The sequence below is a fragment of the Hyla sarda genome, chromosome 8 (assembly GCF_029499605.1).
Source record: "Hyla sarda isolate aHylSar1 chromosome 8, aHylSar1.hap1, whole genome shotgun sequence".
Lineage (NCBI taxonomy): Eukaryota > Metazoa > Chordata > Amphibia > Anura > Hylidae > Hyla > Hyla sarda.
This window is the reverse complement of record NC_079196.1, coordinates 61,111,287-61,133,535: the sequence shown is the minus strand read 5'-3', so window position 1 is coordinate 61,133,535 and position 22,249 is coordinate 61,111,287. Positions and strand designations below refer to the sequence as shown.

At 44.2% G+C, this 22,249-nt stretch overlaps 1 protein-coding gene across 6 annotated transcripts in view; it reads left to right on the top strand.

Annotated features, from left to right (window-relative positions):
* Positions 1-22,249, top strand: part of PDE11A (phosphodiesterase 11A) — an 807,989-nt gene that overhangs the window by 685,960 nt on the left and 99,780 nt on the right. The window contains exon 16 of one of the 6 annotated variants that reach the window (XM_056536202.1): positions 10,314-10,435. The exons of the other annotated variants lie outside the window; for them this stretch is intronic. Coding sequence (XP_056392177.1) covers positions 10,314-10,368 — 55 coding nt within the window. The 3' untranslated portion in view covers positions 10,369-10,435. Of the gene's footprint in view, positions 1-10,313; positions 10,436-22,249 lie in introns of those variants that run through there. 6 annotated transcript variants of the gene reach the window in all.

The window sequence follows — 22,249 nt, the reverse complement described above, 5'->3', positions numbered from 1 at the left end:
GTAACAAACCTTGTCCTCATGTACTTACTACTGGCATGACACACTGTGATAAACCTCCTTCTCCTGTAATCACCTTACTACTGGGGTTATAGTTCGGGGTGGGAGTTGGGGTAGATGTAAGGAGGCACAAGCGATGTCAGGATGCTGGACGGACCTGACCTGCCTGTTTGCCTCGGAGGTGGCACTGCGCTCCTCCAACAGGCAGAAGAATGCAGATTATTATGGTACTTGGGGAAGGGGGGTGAGACGGGTGCTTTGAATAAGCGGCGGGTGCTTCAGATGCTGGCTGGCTACTAACTTCCTTGCAGCGGGCAGAGCGGCCCCCCCATCAAGAGGGCGCTCTAGGCAGCTGCCTATTTTGCTTATAGGCAGGGCCGGCCCTGTTCGCAGTGCCTATTGCAGGACGGGCCATGGCCACTTTTAAAAGAGTGATCACCAGCTGCTGTGGCACAGAAACCACAAAATTGTCAATTTATATTATTGTATAAAATTGTACAAAATAAAATTATTGTATAAAATTGTACAAAATAGACATTTTTTATAAAAAGACTGTGCAGTCTCGAAATAAACAAAAACAAAATAAAATTACGAGACCTATGGTTAACCTACATATACCGCCCACCTGCTGGAGGTACTACACCATCTCTTAGTAATGAGCAGTGACCGTAGATTTGTCTCAAACTTTGATGCGCAATTTGTGTCTCTCCAGCTGTTACGAGACTACAACATCCAGCATGCCCTGATAAGTACGGTATATGCTGGGAGTTGCATTTCCACAACAGCTAGAGAGCCACAGGTTGCAGATCTCAGCTCTAGAGCGTTCCAAGCCCCTAAATTGGTAGCGATATGTATAGAGTGAAGCATCTTCCTTCACTTTGCTTCTTGGTGCATACCAATGACTCTGCTGAAGATGTAGGCACTAGTTAATGTGAGATGTACATGCTTCCTTCAGCTCACCATTTATCCGCCTCTGAGGCTCTTAATGTCCCCGTCATGCCATGAATCTGAATGAGAGAAATTAATTTTGTTTTGTGCTTATGACTTTGAATCCTATTAGCAGCATTTGTAATAAGCATTTGTGTCACATTGCCGCTCGCCCCAACCGCACGGCATAAGCCTCTTTTTATTCTTTGCCAGCAATCTTTGTATTAGCCGGAGTAATGAAGAAAGATAAAAAAAAAAAAAAAAAGCTCGAAATTCAGACTCAAAATTGCAGCGATTTGCTATGTGCTGAGACAGCCTGTTTGTCGTCTGAGCGGTTTTTACATTACACACATGGATTATGCCAATGTCAAATCATCATTCAGTTGTTCGGTCGGAGCAAGATTATTCATTTCTGTAAAACATTCCCATATATATAGATATATATATATATATATATATATATATATATATATATATAGACTAGCTGAGTACCCGGCGTTGCCCGGTTTTTCCTTCCTAATCCTTGTTGGGGAGGAAAATAAACAAAGGAGGAAGCTTTTGACTTCATATCCCGTCCTCATATATTGTTGTCATATCCCGACCTCCTATCCCGTCATCATATCCCGACCTCCTATCCTGTCCTCCTATCCTGTCCTCCTATCCCATCCTCCTATCCCGTCCTCCTTTCCCGTCCTCATATCTCGACCTCCTTTCCCGTCCTCCTTTCCCGTCCTCCTATCTCGACCTCCTTTCCCGTCCTCCTATCTCGACCTCCTTTCCCGTCCTCCCATCCTTTCCTCCTATCCCGTCCTCCTATCCCGTCCATCTATCCCGTCCATCTATCCCGTCCTCCTATCCCGTCCTCCTATCCTGTCCTCCTATCCTGTCCTCCTATCCCGTCCTCCTTTCCCGTCCTCCTATCCCGTCCTCCTTTCCCGTCCTCATATCTCGACCTCCTTTCCTGTCCTCCTTTTCCATCCTCCTATCCCATCCTCCTATCCCATCCTCCTATCCCAAACTCCTATCCCGTCCTCCTATCCCGTCCTCCTATCCCGTCCTCCTATGCAATCCTCCTATCCCGTCCTCCTTTCCCGTCCTCATATCTCGACCTCCTTTCCCGTCCTCCTTTTCCGTCCTCCTATCCCGACCTCCTATCCCGCCCTCCTATCCTGTCCTCCTACCACGACCTCCTATCCAATCCTCCTATCCCGTCCTCCTATCCCGTCCTCATATCTCGACCTCCTATCCCGTCCTCCTATCTCGACCTCCTATCCCAACCTCCTATCCCGACCTCCTATCCCGTCCTCCTATCTCGACCTCCTATCCCGTCCTCCTATGTCGACCTCCTATCCTGACCTGTAATATATGTACCAGTTATTGAAATATCTCCAGCCGTACAGAAGTTATGTGGGAACATACATTTCCCATTGATTTGCATGGGACTTTAAACAAAAACCCCGACCCTCACAAATGGGGGTAGTTAAGGGTTAAATTAACTATCCTATATTTAAGTGGACATATAAGTAACATGTGACCAAGTATTATCGAAATATCTCAAGCCGTTTGGAAGTTATGCAGTAACATATATTTCCCATTGACTTGTATGGGACTTTAAACATAAACCCCGCCCCTGGCAAATGGGGGTGAGTAAGGGTTAAATCACCTATCCTATGTTTGTTGTTGACATATAAGTAACATGTGGCCAAGTTTCATGTTAATATCTTTAGCCGTTTGGACGTGATGCTGGAACATACATACACACACACGTTGAGTTTTATATATATATAGATATATATATATATATATATATATATATATATATATCCGCGTACACCTAAACAACTAGACAAAAATGTATTTGTTCTGGAGAAAAAACAGAAATACATTATAACTCTGCTGTCTTAAGGTATAGACGGCTCATGGTGGCTCTTTTATGGGTGTTTTATTATGGCTTTTAAGACCTGGGAATGTGTTTTTGGACAATGGATTTTGGTTTTGTCGCTTAATAGAGGATAAAACTTAATAATACAAAGCTTATAAAAAGTGAAAAGTACAAGCATATGGACAGATTTTTTTAATGCAAATATTCCAATGGTGTCTCACTAAAGAAGTGTTTCCCAATTCGGCTGCCTTGAGCTGTTGCAAAACTACAACTCCCAGCAAGCCCGGACAGCCTTTGGCCGTCTGGGAGTTGCAGTTTTGCAACAACTCGGGGCACCCTGGTTGGGAAACACTGCCCCAAAGAGTGCTCCAAAATCTTTCTTGTTATAACAAGTCTGAATGTTATGCCTGCACTCACCACTAAGTGATGCTTTTGGCTCTCCGAACTTTCTGGGAGTTGTAGTTTTGCACAACAGCAGGAGGCACACTGGTTGGGAAACATTCTACCAAAGATGGCTCCAAAATCTTTATTATCATAACAAGTCTGAATGTTATGCCTCCACTCACCACTAGAGGGCACCATTGGCTATCCGGGCATGCTGAGAGTTGTAGTTTTGCAACAGCTAGAGGCATCCTGGTTGGGAAACACTGCACCAAAAAATCTCCAAAATATTAATTATCATAACAAGTCTATGTGTTATGCCTACAATAATCACTAGGGGGCGCGTAGGTGCTTGCGCAACACAGATTTTTTCCGAACTTCTTGGGAATTTTTATTTTTATTATAGATAATGTTTGGTGGCAGTTGTAGGGCATATATCGTTTAGTTTGTGCAGAGAGTTTTACTATGTAAAGATGCAGTAGGCTGCATTATCACAATACAATGTAGATACAGTGAAACATCTTTGGGACAATGACCCAAAATGGCATGGTCTTTTCAAAAAAATGCATTATAAGTGAAGAACCAAAAACTCTGTCATAGCAAATCCGGTCAAGGTGGGGGGTCTTCTCAAAGAGGTGGTTTTTTGGAGAAGTTTTACTGTATTATCTTTCTTTATTAAGATACTGGATTTTTCAGCTACAACTGGTTTTGCACCGGATAGACTGGGGTGTCAAAGTCCCCAGAACAGTCAATAGTTAGCAGCAGCAGAGTGAATATAGCAGTGTTTTTTAACCACTGTGCCTCCAGGTGCTGCAAAATTACAACTCCCAGCATGCCCGGAGAGCCAAAGGATGTCCCTGGCACAGGGGAAGGTTGGGAAATGATATCAACCCCCATAAATTAAACATAATAGGTCCCATATCACAAACTATAGCCATCATATACTCGATTTGGCTAAAGGAGCTCTTATAACTTGTATATCTTTTAAGTGTACCTGTTGTTTGCAAAAACTTTCTTTATAATGTAGATAATGACATGATGGCCGGAATTTATCATTGTTTACCCTTTACTTTTTCATGCATATTTGGTGCTATTTTGGCACAAGTGTACTTTTTTTTGCGCCTTTATTGCGCCTTTTGGGTTACACTTTTTTGCTAAGTTTGAGTTGTAATCCACTTTTGGCAATACGCATGATATGGACAGGTTTTATGAACTGAACCTTTTTGTGAAATGCGCAAAAAAGGTGCAAAACCACTGAAAAGTCTCAAAACTACACCAGCCCAGACTTAGCTTAGCTTTTTGGAAGAGAAGAGAGAAATGTCAGGAAATGTGACCTGCACAAAATTTATCAAATACCCTGGGACCGTTTAATAAATTTGGTGTTCCTACACATTACCAGCACACACAAAAAAGGTGTAGAAAAATGCTTCACCTACATCTACACTGATAAAGGCCCCCGGGTTCTGTACAGTGAGGACAAGCAGGGCTCTGTACACTGAGGACAAGCAGGGCTCTATACACTGAGGACAAGCAGGGCTCTGTGCAGTGAGCACAAGCAGGGCTCTGTACACTGAGGACAAGTAGGGCTCTGTACACTGAGGACAAGCAGGGCTCTGTACACTGAGGACAAGCAGGGCTCTGTACACTGAGGACAAGCAGGGCTCTATGCAGTGAGGAAAAGCAGGGCTCTGTGCACTGAGGACAAGCAGGGCTCTGTGCCCTGAGGACAAGCAGAGCTCTGTACACTGAGGACAAGCAGGGCTCTGTACACTGAGGGCAAGCAAGGTTCTGTGCAGTGAGGACAAGCAGCGCTCTGTACACTGAGGACAAGCAGGGCTCTGTACACTGAGGACAAGCAGGGCTCAGTGCCCTGAGGACAAGCATGGCTCTATACACTGAGGAGAAGCAGGGCTCTGTACACTGAGGACAAGCAGGGCTCTGTACACTGAGGACAAGCAGGGCTCTGTACACCGAGGACAAGCAGGGCTCTGCACACTGAGGACAAGCAGGGCTCTGAGCAGTGAGGACAAGCAGGGCTCTGTGAAGTGAGGACAAGCAGGGCTCTGTGAAGTAAGGACAAGCAGGGCTCTGTGCAGTGAGGACAAGCAAGGCTCTGTGCAGTGAGGACAAGCAGGGCTCTGTACACTGAGGACAAGCAGGGTTCTATGCAGTGAGGACAAGCAGGGCTCTGTGCACTGAGGACAAGCAAGGTTCTGTGCACTGAGGACAAACAGGGCTCTGTGCACTGAGGACAAGCAAGGTTCTATGCAGTGAGGACAAGCAGGGTTCTGTGCACTGAGGACAAGCAGGGTTTTGTCCAGTCAGGACAAGCAGGGCTCTGTACACTGAGAACAAGCAGGGCTCTGTACACTGAAGACAAGCAAGGTTCTATACAGTGAGGACAAGCAGGGCTCTGTACACTGAGGACAAGCAGGGTTCTATGCACTGAGGACAAGCAAGGTTCTGTGCACTGAGGACAAGCAGGGCTCTGTGCACTGAGGACAAGCAAGGTTCTATACAGTGAGTACAAGCAGGGCTCTGTACACTGAGGACAGGCAGGGTTCTGTCCAGTGAGGACAAGCAGGGCTCTGTACACTGAGGACACGCAGGGCTCTGTACACTGAGGCTCTGTTACACACTCCTGGCTTACACAGCTGGCTGATTGACAAGCCAAGCCTACACAGAGCCTTGCTTGTCTTGCTCATTCTTCCTGTATTTTGTCTCCACACAGAGACACACAGGCAAAAACAAAAATATACACATTTTTTTAACCAATGGATATTAAAAATACATATTATTATAAGGTACACTTTAACTGACCAGAGAGCTGTGGGCTTCCAGTGACCATTTGCCTTTTTGCACTGCCTAACTTCTAAAAGGTCTGTCCTGCTCTGGTGGAGAGATAGACAAGCTGTCCCCTGGTCATATCTCATGCAGCCCATCTTATAATTTCTCATATTCCCATTTTTTGTTCCTTCTTAAATAGGCCTGAATATTTTACTTAAGTTGTAAATTTTAATTTAAGACTCGAACCAAACTTCATTTCACAACTAAAGAGTTCATTTCCCGTAATGACCTAAATACTATTTAAGCGTTTCTCTAATAATTTAAACAAAGTATCTCCAAACTGAAGGTTCAGTTCACCATACATCATAGTTATTATGTCAGGTACTGATGTGCACTTACATATATCAGTTTTATACCAGACTCGCCTTGTATTACTTTGACATAAATGTTGGTAATCCCCGCTTGCTGCCAGGGAGCCTTGCAATTTTCTGTGATTCAAACTAAAGTCTATATAAGTCTGTCTGTAATATATATATATATATATATATATATATATATATATATATATGGCAGCACAATATATATATATATATATATATATATATATATATATATATATATATGGCAGCACATAATTTCTCTTTTTACCTAATTTCAAAGGTTGTCTTTTCCAGTCCAGTTTCTCCTAAAATAGCATGTTTATTTGACTTTTTTTGCTTAAAATATCCGCTCAAATTCCTGTTCCCGCTGCCATTAATATCACATGTCAGGATGACTTAATTCGAGTCATTTGGTATCAATCATGAAAATTTAAATAGATTTGATACATCCCAGGAGTCCCAGTGCGGTAAACACACAAGGCAGACAAGGATACTGAATGTAAACCCTTTCTAAGGAATCCAAGGAGAATTCCAGTGGATTAAACCACAGTCTGTCATGGAAAGCTCATAGAATTAACCTGGTATGTGGATTATGAATGATAATCCTGTACATACATTTTCCATAGGACTCTATAAAAATATTTATTGTAAATGTTCCATTGAATAAAATTACACATTTTTTATTACTATAGTTTATGTAAAATTATTGTTAATACAATTGTATAGTAAATAAGTGACATGTTGGAAAATAATCAAAAGCTTTTACATATAAAACTATATTTCTATATTTGGGATGCACCATCCAAGAAGCAGAGTGAGAATTTCTCTTTATGAGGATGTGTCTGATCATGGGGGATCCAACCTCTGGGACCCTACACAATCCTCTGAAGTGGGCCATAAAGCATAGGGCTCCTTATACAGTTCAAGGTCTGGGCCCCCTGTGACCCGCCCCCGAGTCTGCCCCAAGGCCTGTCCCCCAATTTTATTACACAAGTATGTAAGGGGAAAATAATTTTATACATATTACCATCACATTGTTATTGACCAAATCAGTATACTGAGACCAATATCACCAATAATACCAGTACTCAAGGAGGAATATTATCACCATACATATTACCATCACACTGTTCCTGGCCAACGCTAGTATACTGAGACCAATATTACCAATAATACCAGTATACAAGGAGGAATATTATCACCATCATACTGTTACTGAACAAATCCTGTATACTGAGACCAATAATACCAGTATACAAGGAGGAATATTATCACCATCATACTGTTACTGAACAAATCCTGTATACTGAGACCAATATTACCAATGATACCAGTATACAAGGTGGAATATAGGAGATAGCTTTGCCTTGATTACAACAAACGGCCACATATAATGTTTATCCAAGGCCAAGTCAAGGGTCAGGCACCTGGAAAATTGGGCTTCTCCTTAAACAAAACTTAGCTGTGTTAAGAACTCTTCTTATTCTAAGGACTGATTCTACCTATGTGAGCTGAACTCCGACTGTACTCTTGACTTTTTTCTCTTATAACAAGATGTTAACTAGTGCAGCTCTTTTCAGTCACCCCCACTTCATAAAAGAAAAAATACCCATGCCCTGGGTGACTCCTTTCTGCATAAGTGTAAGATAAAAGACATGTGACGTTGTGTATCTACCATCACATGTTCGCACATCCTTACTCCAAGGGGTAGCAGAGCAGCAGTGAACATTTTCCAGGCTGCCTTCAGATACATTATTGTTGAGTTTTTCTCTGTGCCTTAGTGAGACAGGAGCACACATTGTGATCAGGCACAATGCCCATTAGACAGATGGGCATGAGCGCAGGCAGCCAGCAGCCCATTTATGTGTGAATGTTAAGGGCAAGATTCCCAGCTACATGAATCCTAATGGCTCCCCATTGTGTTTACAAGCCTATGGTTCAGGAAAAATGCCATCACTAAAATCCATTCCAAGTCTTGTTAACTGTTTAAGGAGGAATATAAATTTCATAGCTTCAGGGAAGAGGTTGTCTGGAATGATATTATTATAACACACCATGATATTGGTATAGTGACATGCTTCTGCGGGCCATGATGAGCTAACAAAGTCGGAAGTTGTGTTGTGGTGAAATGGCTTCCAAATGCATTGTGGAAAGTCTCTGGATCATGTTGTGAATGTTTATCAACAATAGAAAATGTAAAAAATATAAAGCCCTAGTTATATATTGAAAAAGCTTTTATTTTAAAAACTTCCTTATATATGCAGAATTTTTATTTTGTTTTTGCACAAATGCGCAAATCATGTTAGAATATAATAAATATATTGTGCACCGTGAGAATGATGTCTCCATATGTTGTGTTGTTATTCTTCTGATGTTTTTGGTAAATATGGGCTTATTCATATATTTAAATATAGGCTTATTCATATATTCATATATTTAACCCCCTAAGGACACAGCCCATTTTCACCTTAAGGACCAGAGGGTTTTTTGCACATCTGACCACTGTCACTTTAAGCATTAATAACTCTGAGATGCTTTTACTTATGAATTTGATTCAGAGATTGTTTTTTCGTGACATATTCTACTTTAACATAGTGGTAAATTTTCATCGATACTTGCATAATTTCTTGGTGAAAAATTCAAAAATTTCATGAAAAATTTGAAAATTTTGCAAACTCTCTGCTTGTAAGGAAAATAGACATCCCAAATTATTTATTGGTTCACATATACAATATACAATGTTTGCATCATAAAGTTAACATGTTTTTACTTTTGGAAGACATCAGAGGGCTTCAAAGTTCAGCAGCAATTTTCCAATTTTTCTCAAAATTTTCAAAATCTGAATTTTTCAGGGACCAGTTCAGTTTTGAAGTGGATTTGAAGGGCCTTTATGTTAGAAATACCCCATAAATGACCCCATTATAAAAACTGCATCCTTCAAAGTATTCAAAATGACATTCAGTAAGTGTGTTAACCCTTTAGGTGTTTCACATGAATAGCAGCAAAATTAAGGAGAAATATGCATTTTTTACACTCGCATGTTCTTGTAGACCCAGTTTTTTTTATTTTACAAGGGGTAAAAGGAGAGAAACCCCCCAAAAATGTGTAACCCAATTTCTCTCGAGTAAGAAAATACATCATATGTGGATGTAAAGTGTTCGGCAGGTGCAGTAGAGGGCTCAGAAGGGAAGGAGCGACAATGGGATTTTGGAGAGTTTTTATAAAATGGTTTTTGGGGGGCATGTCACATTTAGGAAGTCCCTATGAGGCCAGAACACCAAAAAAAAAAAAAAAAAAAAACACGTGGCACACTATTTTGGAAACTACATCCCTCAAGGAACGTAACAAGGGGTCCAGTGAGCCTTAACACCCCACAGGTTTTTGACGAATTTTCGTTAAAGTTGGATGTGTAAATAATTATTTTTTTCACTAAAATTCTGGTTTTCCTCCACATTTCAAATTTTTACAAGGGGTTATAGGAGAAAATGCCCACCAAAATTTCTAACCCCATCTCTTCTGAGTATGGAAATACCCCATGTGTGGACATATAGTGCACTGAGGGCACACTACAATGCTCAGAAAAGAAGGAGTCACATTTGGCTTTTGAAAAGAAAATTTAGCTGAAATGGTTTTTGGGGGACCTGTTGCATTTAGGAAGCCCCTATGGTGCCAGAACAGCAAAAAAAAAACAAAAAAAAAAAACACATGGCATACTATTTTGGAAACTACACCCCTCAAGGAACGTAACAAGGGGTACAATGAGCCTTAACACCCCACAGGTGTTTGACGACTTATCGCTCCCACCATCCTTTTTTTTTTGTTTGTTCTTTCCCTGCCTGTCAGGCCCAAGGCCTGATTATTAAAATCCTATATGTGTATTATAATTATATCTGTGTATAAACTAAGACATGGGTGAGGGGTCATTCAGACTGTGTTTTGTGTATTACATTTTATTGGAGGTCTGGCTGTCTTGGTATCTCCTTTGAAGTCGTGCACTCTGGTCCCATCATATAATCAAACAGATAAGGGGCCAGGAAGAGAGAAGACCCCCTGGTGGGACCGGAGGGGAGAATGGAGTCTACCTCCCAAGAAAGCAGATATGTTATTTAAAACAATGCTAGACTCAAAGTTGGTAGTTAAAAGCTGGGCCACAAGCTGACAAGACCATCCTAAGAACAGCTGAAACTCACTCTCTTGGAACTGCTATACCATCATGCTGTAAGAACTTCATCTTTTGTTTTCTGAACTTGCCTTGCTAAACTCTTTTATACATTTTTGTAACTGTATGTCATTTGTTCCTGTATTTTTATATATTTAGCACTGTCATACCTTTTATCAGATTAAATGTTTAATTAATCAGCTCTGGTCTTTGATCTCTAAATATATGAGCTCACCTTTCTGAAGGAGGCTCTGGTAAAACACGTTTATCTAAGGGTTAATTTGGTGACTTGCTGGGACTAGTAGTGGATACCCAGAGGTCTGGCGGCTTTAACCCTTGCACCATCACACTCTCTCTAGCGTCTTGGCTGGACCGATAGGGTGTGATCGTGACACTGCCTATTGCCCATCTCTCCTTAACCCCCTCCCTGCCTTTATTTTTTTTTTTTACATATTAAAAATGCATTTTGTCTGCCTGGTAGTGTGCTAACTACCAGGCAGACTTCCCCAACAGGCACGACATCACTGATGCCTGCTGGGGCCGACACTTCTGCCCTTAGTTCACCGATTCAGTGTACCTCCAGCTTTTTCACCACTACAACTCCCAGCTTGCCCTGACATCTACTGGCTGTCAGGGCATGCTGGGAGTTGTAGTGGGGAAACAACTGGAGGCACACTGTATAGGTGAAAACAGTATCTGTGATGGCCGCAGCTGCCGAACATCCCGTTCCCCGCCGCTCAATCCACTCCCCCCCGCCACTCAATCCCCTCCCCCCCACCGCTCAATCCACTCCCCCCCACCGCTCAATCCACTCCCCCCCGCCGCTCTATCCACTTGGTCCTAATTCAAGCGTGACGTCACGCCAGGCTGCAGCCGGCCACTAGGAGGGAGGCCCCTAGTGGCTGGATTTTAAATGTGAATTAAACTATTTTAATGAAAAAAATAAATAATTAAAGTATATTAGAGATATGTTGTAGTACATAAGTGCTGTTTTTTTCCCAAACTTACCATTTTTACAAGAGGTAATAGGAGAAAATGCCCCCCAAAATTTGTAACTCCGTTTCTTCTGAGTATGGAAATACCCCATATGTGGATGTAAAGTGCTGTTTGGGCGAACTACAATGCTCAGAAGAGAAGGAGCGCCATTGGGCTCTTGGAGAGAGAATTTGTTTGGAATGGAGGTCGGAGGTCATGTGTGTTTACAAAGCCCCTGTGCTACAAGAACAATGGACCCCCCCACATGTGACCCCATTTCGGAAACTACCCCACACGTAATGTAATAAGGGGTGCAGTAAGCATTTACCCCCCACTGGCCTTTGACAGATCTTTGGAACAGTGGGCTGTGCAAATGAAAAATTAAATTAAATCTGTCAGACATCTGTGGGGCGTAAATGCTCACTGCACCTCTTATTAAATTCCTTGAGGGGAGTAGTTTCCAAAATGGGGTCACATGGGAGGGAATTGTTCTGGCACCATGGGGACTTTGTAAACGCACATGGCCCTCAATTCCAGACACATTCTTTCTCCAAAAGCCCAATGGCGCTCCTTCTCTTCTGCGCATTGTAGTGCACCAGCAGAGCACTTTACATCCACATATGGGGTGTTTATATACACAGAAGAAATGTTGCTACAAATTTTGGGGAGCTTTTTTCCTATTACCCCTTGTGAAAATGAAAAATTTGGGATAACACCAGCATTTTAGTGAAAAAATAAAAATTTTTCATTTTCACATCCAACTTTAACGAAAACTCGTCAAACACCCGTGGGATGTTAAGGCTCACTGTACCCCTTGTTACGTTCCGTGAGGGGTGTAGTTTCCAAAATATTGTCACATGTGGGTGTTTTTTTTGTATTTATGTCAGAACCGCTGTAACGATCAGCCACCCCTGTGCAAATCACTTCAAATGTACATGGTGCTCTCACTCCTGAGCCCTGTTATGCACCCACAGAGCATTTTACATCCACATATGGGGTATTTCCGTACTCAGGAGAAATTGCATTACAAATTTGGGGGGTCTTTTTTTTCCTTTTACCTCTTGTGAAAATGAAAAGTATGGGGCAACACCAGCATGTTAGTGTAAAAAATTAAAAACATTTTTTACAATAACATGCTAGAGTAGACCCCAACTTTACCTTTTCATAAGGGTTAAAAGGAAAAAAGCCCCCCAAAATTTGAGAAATACAGAAATACCCCATATGTGGCCCTAAACTGTTGCCTTGGCCCTAAACTGTTGCTTTGGCTGTCTGTGCATGCTGGGGGTTGTAATTATGCAACAGCAGGAGGCACACTGGTTGCAAAACACTGAGAGTTTGTTACTCAACTCAGTGTTTCCCAACCAGTGTGCCTCCAGTTGTTGCAAAACTACAACTCCCAGCATGACCAGACAGCCGAAGGGCATGTTGGGAGTTGTAGTTATGCAACAACTGGAGGAGAACAGTTTGGAGACCACTGTGCAGTGGTGTCCAAACTGTAGCCCTCCAGATGTTGCAAAACTTCAACTCCAAGCATGCCCAGGCTGTCCAGGCATGCTGGGAGTTGCAGTTCTGCCCCATCTGAAGGGCCAGATGTTGCAAAACTACAACACCCAGCATGCCTGGACTGTCTGGGCTTGTTGGGAGTTGTAGTTTTGCAACATCTGGATGGGCTAAAGTTTGGACACCACTGTACAGCTTGCTGGGAGTTGTAGTTTGTCAACTCGTGGAAGGCAGCAGTGAAGATCACTTACCGCTGGTCTTTACCGCTGCCTCTGCCGATCCTGCCGCTGCTTACAGCCGGTCCCGCTGCAATTGCCGGTCCCGTCGCGATCGCCAGTCCCGGCACCCGCCGCCATCTTCCCCCCGCTCTGCCCCGACATCCGGGTGCAGGCAGAGTGGGGATTTCAACTTTAACCGCCCCCCCAACCCCCCCGCCATTGGTCGGTTAGTACTAACTGACCAATAGGAGGGGATAGGATGAGGTGGCACAGTACGGGGCTCCGCCAGTCAGCAGCAAGGGGGTGTGTCTGATCAACGCTTGACGCAGCGGCCGACACGCCCACTCAATACATCTCTATGGTAGAGCTGTAGCACTGCATTCAGCCAGGTGTCGGCCGACACGTCATGTGGTGGTCGACACGCTATTTCGGCAAAGAGCCAGGGGCCTCGTTCGGGAGAACGCGGGGGCCCTAGTGGTCGGACCCCCCCTTGATCTGAAACTTATCCCCTATCCTTAGTATAGGGGATAAGTTATCATATTCCGATGTACTGCTTTAACACCTTTATCTATAACAAATCTTCTTATGCAAAAACAAGACAATAAAATAAATGTTTCACATCTGGAATCACCAGCACTACACCATGCATTTACCACTTAAGACACCTGACCCTCATTTTATGAAAAGCATGTTGATATTATGTGACCTTATATCAATAGATTTATTTATATAGATTTATAAACTTCTGCATTTCGATTGTACTTAAATAGATTGCACTTAAACAGTAGAAATGGAGTGATAAGCATAGACTCTTACCATAATTTAGGTAGTTTAAATTGGATTATCTGAAGGGTCAAATGCCCTGGGCTTCTACTTTTTTCCACAGGACAATGTATTGCAACTTCAAGTTTTTTGTGCTTGGCAATGCAGGACCAGATCACTTTTAAATGTGCTGTGTCCTGGTACCAGAGCTGTATTTGCCATTAGGAACTTGTGGGCCTGTCCCTTGGGTTTAGAGGGGCAGCAGGTAAAAAATGAAAACAAAAGATAAATATTTTGATGTAGCTGCTGCTGCCATGCTCTGGCCTAGAGAATAAAAAGCCTAGGCCAAACTAATTCAGTCCAAATCTGTCTTTTTCCAGTGCAACACTTCTCCAAGCTTTGGCCATGCTAGGCAGACACCTACAGGTGAAACTTGAAAAATTAGAATATCGTGCAAAAGTTCAAAGATTAGGGATATACGTAGAATGGAGCACATGTCAGCCATTATTGATAATACCTTACATCTTTTTGATAAAATATGGAGGCCATGGGACCTCACTGATAACGCTTAACATCTAGACCTCTTTTTCTTCCCCTTGGGGAAGCTCTCGTGCACTAAGCCTCTCCACTGTCCTGTCAAAGCCCGCTTTAAGCAAATCCTATTCTAGTTGCAAGCTCCATCACATCTGAGACAGATCTGGGCTGTGTGTGCAGTGAGGACAGCATTGTATAGAGTTTGGGGGATTTTGCCCAAAAGGTCATATTAAGTCCATTCTGTGGAGGCTACGTGCTCAAGTTTCCATCATGCTCAAGTTTTTATGACATGTTTTACCTAAGAGAAAAATACCATACCTAGAGCATCCTGCAGTTTGGGAAGAAAAGGGACAAACTCCTTAAACACCAAAACATCCCAAAAAGAAATAGAAAGGTCAAAACATAATCATTGCATTTAGTATTTTAATCTGTATCATACTACAGAATGAAAAACACTTAAAATTCACAGTACTCTTTTACAAGCAAAAGGCCTTGACAGGAAGAACAATTGTAAACTTTCCATGAGGTCTCATCTACTAACAGACCTTTGTGACATGTTACTTAATGTTTTTGAATATCTTGGAATATTCAAGTCCAAACTGAGTAAAACTGCTTTCTTTTATAACACATATATAATAACCATAAGTAGAAATGTCTTTTAGAAAAGCAGAGACATTTAAAAGGGTACTCCGGCGCTAAGACATTTTATCCCCTATCCTTTGGATAAGATGCCTGATCGCGGGGGTCCCGCCGCTAGGGACCCCCTTGATCTTCCACACCGCACCCCGTTAGAATCAGCCCCTGGAGCGTGCTCACTCCGGGTCTGATCACTGGCGATCACGGGGATGGAGCATAGTGACGTCATGGCTCCTCCCCCGTGTGATGTCATGCCCCGCCCCCAATGCAAGTCTATGGAGGGGGCGTGACAGCTGTCACGCCCCCTCCATAGGCTTGCATTGAGGGGGCGGAGCGCTCCGGGGGCTGATTCTAACGGGGTGCGGCGTGGAAGATCACAGGGGTGTCCAGCAGCGGGACCCCTGCAATCAGGCATCTTATCCCCTATCCTTTGGATAGGGGATAAGATGTCTTAGCACCGGAGTACCCCTTTAAGAAGCATAGTAATTCCCATGGCCACCACAAAGTTAATTACATAGGTGTGATAGTGAAGAGCACTGAGTGACTTCATTAGGTATATTTATACATACTTATACATTGTTACAAATCATTATTAAATCTCATCATTCCATTTTTTAAATATAAATTACAACAAGAAAGCTTTACCGAAAATGGATGCAGGGCTTCATGCAGGTGGAGACTTGCACTACAATTGCTTGTTTACATGGCTAGACATAGGGCACAGGAGACATACTTTGCGCCACCAGATTAGTCATTTTTGTATGAAGTGAGACTGTTCAGGGGCTGCTTGCAATTTGGTACAAATGAGCCATGCTCATTTTAGATGTCAGAGGCCGCCAGATGGGCTTGACAAATGTGATACTTGCACAGGTTCACTGGCTGTAGTGTAAACCAATTCAGAGAGGAGAATAGCTGTTCAAGAACCCTTAAAGTATCCCGCGACTTAAAAGCATACATGTTGTGGAGACCATAGCCTTATTATTTAATATATAGATGGAGTCTGCAGCGGTATCATATATTCATGTTGAATTACACAGTTCTTCTTTGTTACAGATGAATAAGCACGAGTATATTCCTTTAAAGGTGGTGGACTTTATGTTTGAGGAAGATAGGATTTCTTTCAGGATTTGATTAATCTTGACTGTTTTGACATGTTGTGTTATTTTAGTTTATTCAGTTTACAGGTTAATGTACAGAATGTCACCAAATATACGAAACCATGAAGCTCAAATATGGTAATAAAAAACAAAAGTAATAATTGTTTACTAATGCTTGTTATGCTAATAATAGTAGTGAGAGAACAGAAGTTATATAATGTAAGGTGGGATACAAAAGGCTCGATACAGATCTTATAATATGGCCCCCTGAGAATTGTTTGGTCCTTACATTACCTTAAATTTTTCACCGAGCTTCCAAATGAATTTGTGAGAAAAATATTGGGATGCTGTATTGCATGTTATATGGAGGTCCTTTCCTTTACAACCATTGGGAAAAATGGTTTTGATCAATCTCTCCTTTAGTCTGCATAGTATACAATTGCACCAGCAATTGCACATTCTAAGATTGTCATTTTAAGATTGTCTAGTTTAGGGGGCATTCTAAGTGTCTCTAGTCTAGGGGGCCCTTTTGCATGGGACGACAGGAGGCAGGAAACAGATGCCAATCTTGCTGATTTGCGCTTGTTTGCTGAACCTTACCAAGACTCAACCAAACCAATGGCCTGGTTACACGAATGATCTCTGAATTGTTTGTGCGGCCCACTAAATACATCCCTGTCGGGCAGTGTGCAGCCAATGGCAATATTATATATGGCCACATAAGAGATGCGATCAGCAATGAATGAGCAAGAAGAAGTTGATGGCACTCACGATTCTGCAGTAAAAAAATCTTTATTGTAGTCAGGTCATCTCACAGGTATGGCCCATTTCTCGCTAACAGAGCGCTTTCTCAAGACCATGGTCTTGAGAAAGCGCTCTGTTAGCGAGAAACGGGCCATACCTGTGAGACGACCTGACTACAATAAAGATTTTTTTACTGCAGAATCGTGAGTGCCATCAACTTCTTCTTGCATATCGATTTGCACACTCACGTAAGATTGAGCACCATGAGGCAGATATATTGCTGGAGTGAGATACATGCTGAAAGGGATTCATCACTACCCACATAAGTGCACAGCAGTGCCGACTGCATTTTGTCTTGGGATTGCAGCAATGAATGAGCGATTGCCTGTTTGTCAGCCGATCTTTGGCCCGTTTACATAAGGCAATTATCATGAACATTGCATTCTTTAACATCTCACTGTCTAAGAATTAGACAGATTTGAGTATCTCCCACGCTTGTTCACAGAGAAAATGCAGTGCCTCAGACAAGATACAGATACCAGCGCCTCACAGGGATTATAAATATGGCACCTCCATGTGCATTTATTATTTGTATTATACTTTCCAGCATGATAATTGTTGCAGCGACATACATTGTAAATTAAAGGGGTTCTTAGTTAATGACAGCTCCCTAGGCATTGGGCCCCCCATTGTCCCAACAAAACCCAAAAGAGTAAGTGCTAGCGGTGACAGTCCTTTTCTATACAGTAGATTTTCATTATAAGAACTTTTTTTTTGCATTGTAGCCAATGGCTAACGTATGCCACTCTATGGCTATGTGGTGGCATACTTATAGTGCATATGTCAAAGGTATGTGTGGAAGAACACTTACAATACATAGTATAAACTGTAGAGTGTTAACACAGCCTAAGTGCTGTTTTAAATTTACAACTAGGTAATGCATGCTTTCAGGAAGTTTTTTCAGTCTAGTTAGTATCTAAGTCTCCCCTTATGGTAGCCATGAATGTGAGATAACTGTTGGTCAACACCAACATACATATAGAGATCCACCATCAACAACAGATACATTGAGGTAGACTAAACATTAATGTTAATTCAATTAAGAGAGTCAGATAAGTGGTACCAAATATAATGTAATCCATTTATCTTCGGTGGGGATGGGGGTGGGGGTTGGGAGACAATAAAATGGATGAGTTAAATACCACATGCAATCCCCATTTCCTCAGATGGTAGATGTTAGGAAACGGTTTTCATATCTTCATAAATATCAGCTGTTACGCCGAGCGCTCCGGGTCCCCGCTCCTCCCCGGAGCGCTCGCTACACTCTCGCTACTGCAGCGCCCCGGTCAGATCCACTGACCGGGTGCGCTGCGATACCGCCTCCAGCCGGGATGCGATTCGCGATGCGGGTGGCGCCCGCTCGCGATGCGCACCCCGGCTCCCGTACCTGACTCGCTCTCCGTCGGTCCTGTCCCGGCGCGCGCGGCCCCGCTCCCTAGGGCGCGCGCGCGCCGGGTCTCTGCGATTTAAAGGGCCACTGCGCCGCTGATTGGCGCAGTGGTTCTAATCAGTGTGTTCACCTGTGCACTCCCTATGTATACCTCACTTCCCCTGCACTCCCTCGCCGGATCTTGTTGCCATTGTGCCAGTGAAAGCGTTCCTTGTGTGTTCCTAGCCTGTGTTCCAGACCTCCTGCCGTTGCCCCTGACTACGATCCTTGCTGCCTGCCCCGACCTTCTGCTACGTCCGACCTTGCTTCTGTCTACTCCCTTGTACCGCGCCTATCTTCAGCAGTCAGAGAGGTTGAGCCGTTGCTAGTGGATACGACCTGGTTACTACCGCCGCAGCAAGACCATCCCGCTTTGCGGCGGGCTCTGGTGAACACCAGTAGTGACTTAGAACCGATCCACTAGCACGGTCCACGCCAATCCCTCTCTGGCACAGAGGATCCACCTCCTGCCAGCCGGCATCGTGACAGTAGATCCGGCCATGGATCCCGCTGAAGTTCCTCTGCCAGTTGTCGCCGACCTCACCACGGTGGTCGCCCAGCAGTCACAACAGATAGCGCAACAAGGCCACCAGCTGTCTCAACTGACCGTGATGCTACAGCAGCTTCTACCACAGCTTCAGCAATCATCTCCTCCGCCAGCTCCTGCACCTCCTCCGCAGCGAGTGGCCGCTTCAGGCCTACGACTATCCTTGCCGGATAAATTTGATGGGGACTCTAAATTTTGCCGTGGCTTTCTTTCACAATGTTCCCTGCACTTGGAGATGATGTCAGACCAGTTTCCTACTGAAAGGTCTAAGGTGGCTTTTGTAGTCAGCCTTCTGTCTGGAAAAGCTCTGTCATGGGCCACACCGCTCTGGGACCGCAATGACCCCGTCACTGCCTCTGTACACTCCTTCTTCTCGGAAATTCGAAGTGTCTTTGAGGAACCTGCCCGAGCCTCTTCTGCTGAGACTGCCCTGCTGAACCTGGTCCAGGGTAATTCTTCCGTTGGCGAGTACGCCGTACAATTCCGTACTCTTGCTTCAGAACTATCCTGGAATAATGAGGCCCTCTGCGCGACCTTTAAAAAAGGCCTATCCAGCAACATTAAAGATGTTCTGGCCGCACGAGAAATCCCTGCTAACCTACATGAACTCATTTATCTAGCCACTCGCATTGACTTGCGTTTTTCCGAAAGGCGTCAGGAGCTCCGCCAGGATATGGACTTTGTTCGCACGAGGCGTTTTTTCTCCCCGGCTCCTCTCTCCTCTGGTCCCCTGCAATCCGTTCCTGTGCCTCCCGCCGTGGAGGCTATGCAAGTTGACCGGTCTCGCCTGACACCTCAAGAGAGGACACGACGCCGCATGGAGAATCTCTGCCTGTACTGTGCCGGTACCGAACACTTCCTGAAGGATTGTCCTATCCGTCCTCCCCGCCTGGAAAGACGTACGCTGACTCCGCACAAGGGTGAGACAGTCCTTGATGTCAACTCGGCTTCTCCACGTCTTACTGTGCCTGTGCGGATATCTGCCTCTACCTTCTCCTTCTCTACTATGGCCTTCTTGGATTCCGGATCTGCAGGAAATTTTATTTTGGCCTCTCTCATCAACAGGTTCAACATCCCGGTGACCAGTCTCGCCAGACCCCTCTACATCAATTGTGTTAACAATGAAAGATTGGACTGTACCATACGTTTCCGCACGGAGCCCCTCCTAATGTGCATCGGACCTCATCACGAAAAAATTGAGTTTTTGGTCCTCCCCAATTGCACTTCCGAAATTCTCCTTGGACTACCCTGGCTTCAACACCATTCCCCAACCCTGGATTGGTCCACAGGGGAGATCAAGAGCTGGGGTACCTCTTGTTTCAAGGACTGCCTTAAACCGGTTCCCAGTACTCCCTGCCGTGATCCTGTGGTTCCCCCTGTAACCGGTCTCCCTAAGGCCTATATGGACTTTGCTGATGTGTTTTGCAAAAAACAAGCTGAGACTCTACCTCCTCACAGGCCTTATGACTGTCCTATTGACCTCCTCCCGGGCACTACTCCACCCCGGGGCAGAATTTATCCTCTGTCCGCCCCAGAGACTCTTGCTATGTCTGAGTACATCCAGGAAAATTTAAAAAAGGGCTTTATCCGCAAATCCTCCTCTCCTGCCGGAGCTGGATTTTTCTTTGTGTCCAAAAAAGATGGCTCCCTACGTCCTTGCATTGACTACCGCGGTCTTAATAAAATCACGGTAAAGAACCGCTACCCTCTACCTCTTATCTCTGAACTCTTTGATCGCCTCCAAGGTGCCCACATCTTTACCAAACTGGACTTAAGAGGTGCTTATAATCTCATCCGCATCAGGGAGGGGGATGAATGGAAAACGGCATTTAACACTAGAGATGGACACTTTGAGTATCTGGTCATGCCCTTTGGCCTGTGCAACGCCCCTGCCGTCTTCCAAGACTTTGTTAATGAAATTTTTCGTGATCTCTTATATTCCTGTGTTGTTGTGTATCTGGACGATATTCTGATTTTTTCTGCCAACCTAGAAGAACACCGCCAGCATGTCCGCATGGTTCTTCAGAGACTTCGTGACAATCAACTTTATGCCAAAATGGAGAAATGTCTGTTTGAATGTCAATCTCTTCCTTTCCTAGGATTCTTGGTCTCTGGCCAGGGACTACAAATGGATCCAGACAAACTCTCTGCCGTCTTAGATTGGCCACGCCCCTCCGGACTCCGTGCTATCCAACGTTTTTTGGGGTTCGCCAATTATTACAGACAATTTATTCCACATTTTTCCACCATTGTGGCTCCTATCGTGGCTTTAACCAAAAAGAATGCCAATCCTAAGTCATGGCCTCCTCAAGCGGAAGACGCCTTTAAACGGCTCAAGTCTGCCTTTTCTTCTGCTCCCGTGCTCTCCAGACCTGACCCATCTAAACCCTTCCTATTGGAGGTTGATGCCTCCTCAGTAGGAGCTGGAGCGGTTCTTCTACAAAAAAATTCTTCCGGGCATGCTGTTACCTGTGGTTTTTTTTCTAGGACCTTCTCTCCGGCGGAGAGGAACTACTCCATCGGGGATCGAGAGCTACTGGCCATTAAATTAGCACTTGAGGAATGGAGGCATCTGCTGGAGGGATCTAAATTTCCAGTTATTATTTACACCGATCACAAGAATCTCTCCTATCTCCAGTCTGCCCAACGGCTGAATCCTCGCCAGGCCAGGTGGTCTCTGTTCTTTGCCCGGTTTAATTTTGAAATTCACTTTCGCCCTGCCGATAAGAACATTAGGGCCGATGCTCTCTCTCGTTCCTCGGATGCCTCGGAAGTAGAGCTCTCTCCGCAACACATCATTCCTCCTGACTGCCTGATCTCCACTTCTCCAGCCTCCATCAGGCAAACTCCTCCAGGGAAGACCTTCGTCTCTCCACGCCAACGCCTCGGAATCCTCAAATGGGGTCACTCCTCCCATCTCGCAGGCCATGCGGGCATCAAGAAATCTGTGCAACTCATCTCTCGTTTCTATTGGTGGCCGACTCTGGAGACGGATGTTGCTGATTTTGTGCGGGCCTGCACTGTCTGTGCCCGGGATAAGACTCCTCGCCAGAAGCCCGCTGGTCTTCTTCATCCTCTGCCTGTCCCCGAACAGCCTTGGTCTCTGATTGGTATGAACTTTATTACAGACTTACCCCCATCCCGTGGCAACACTGTTGTTTGGGTGGTCGTTGATCGATTTTCCAAGATGGCACATTTTATTCCTCTTCCTGGTCTTCCTTCAGCGCCTCAGTT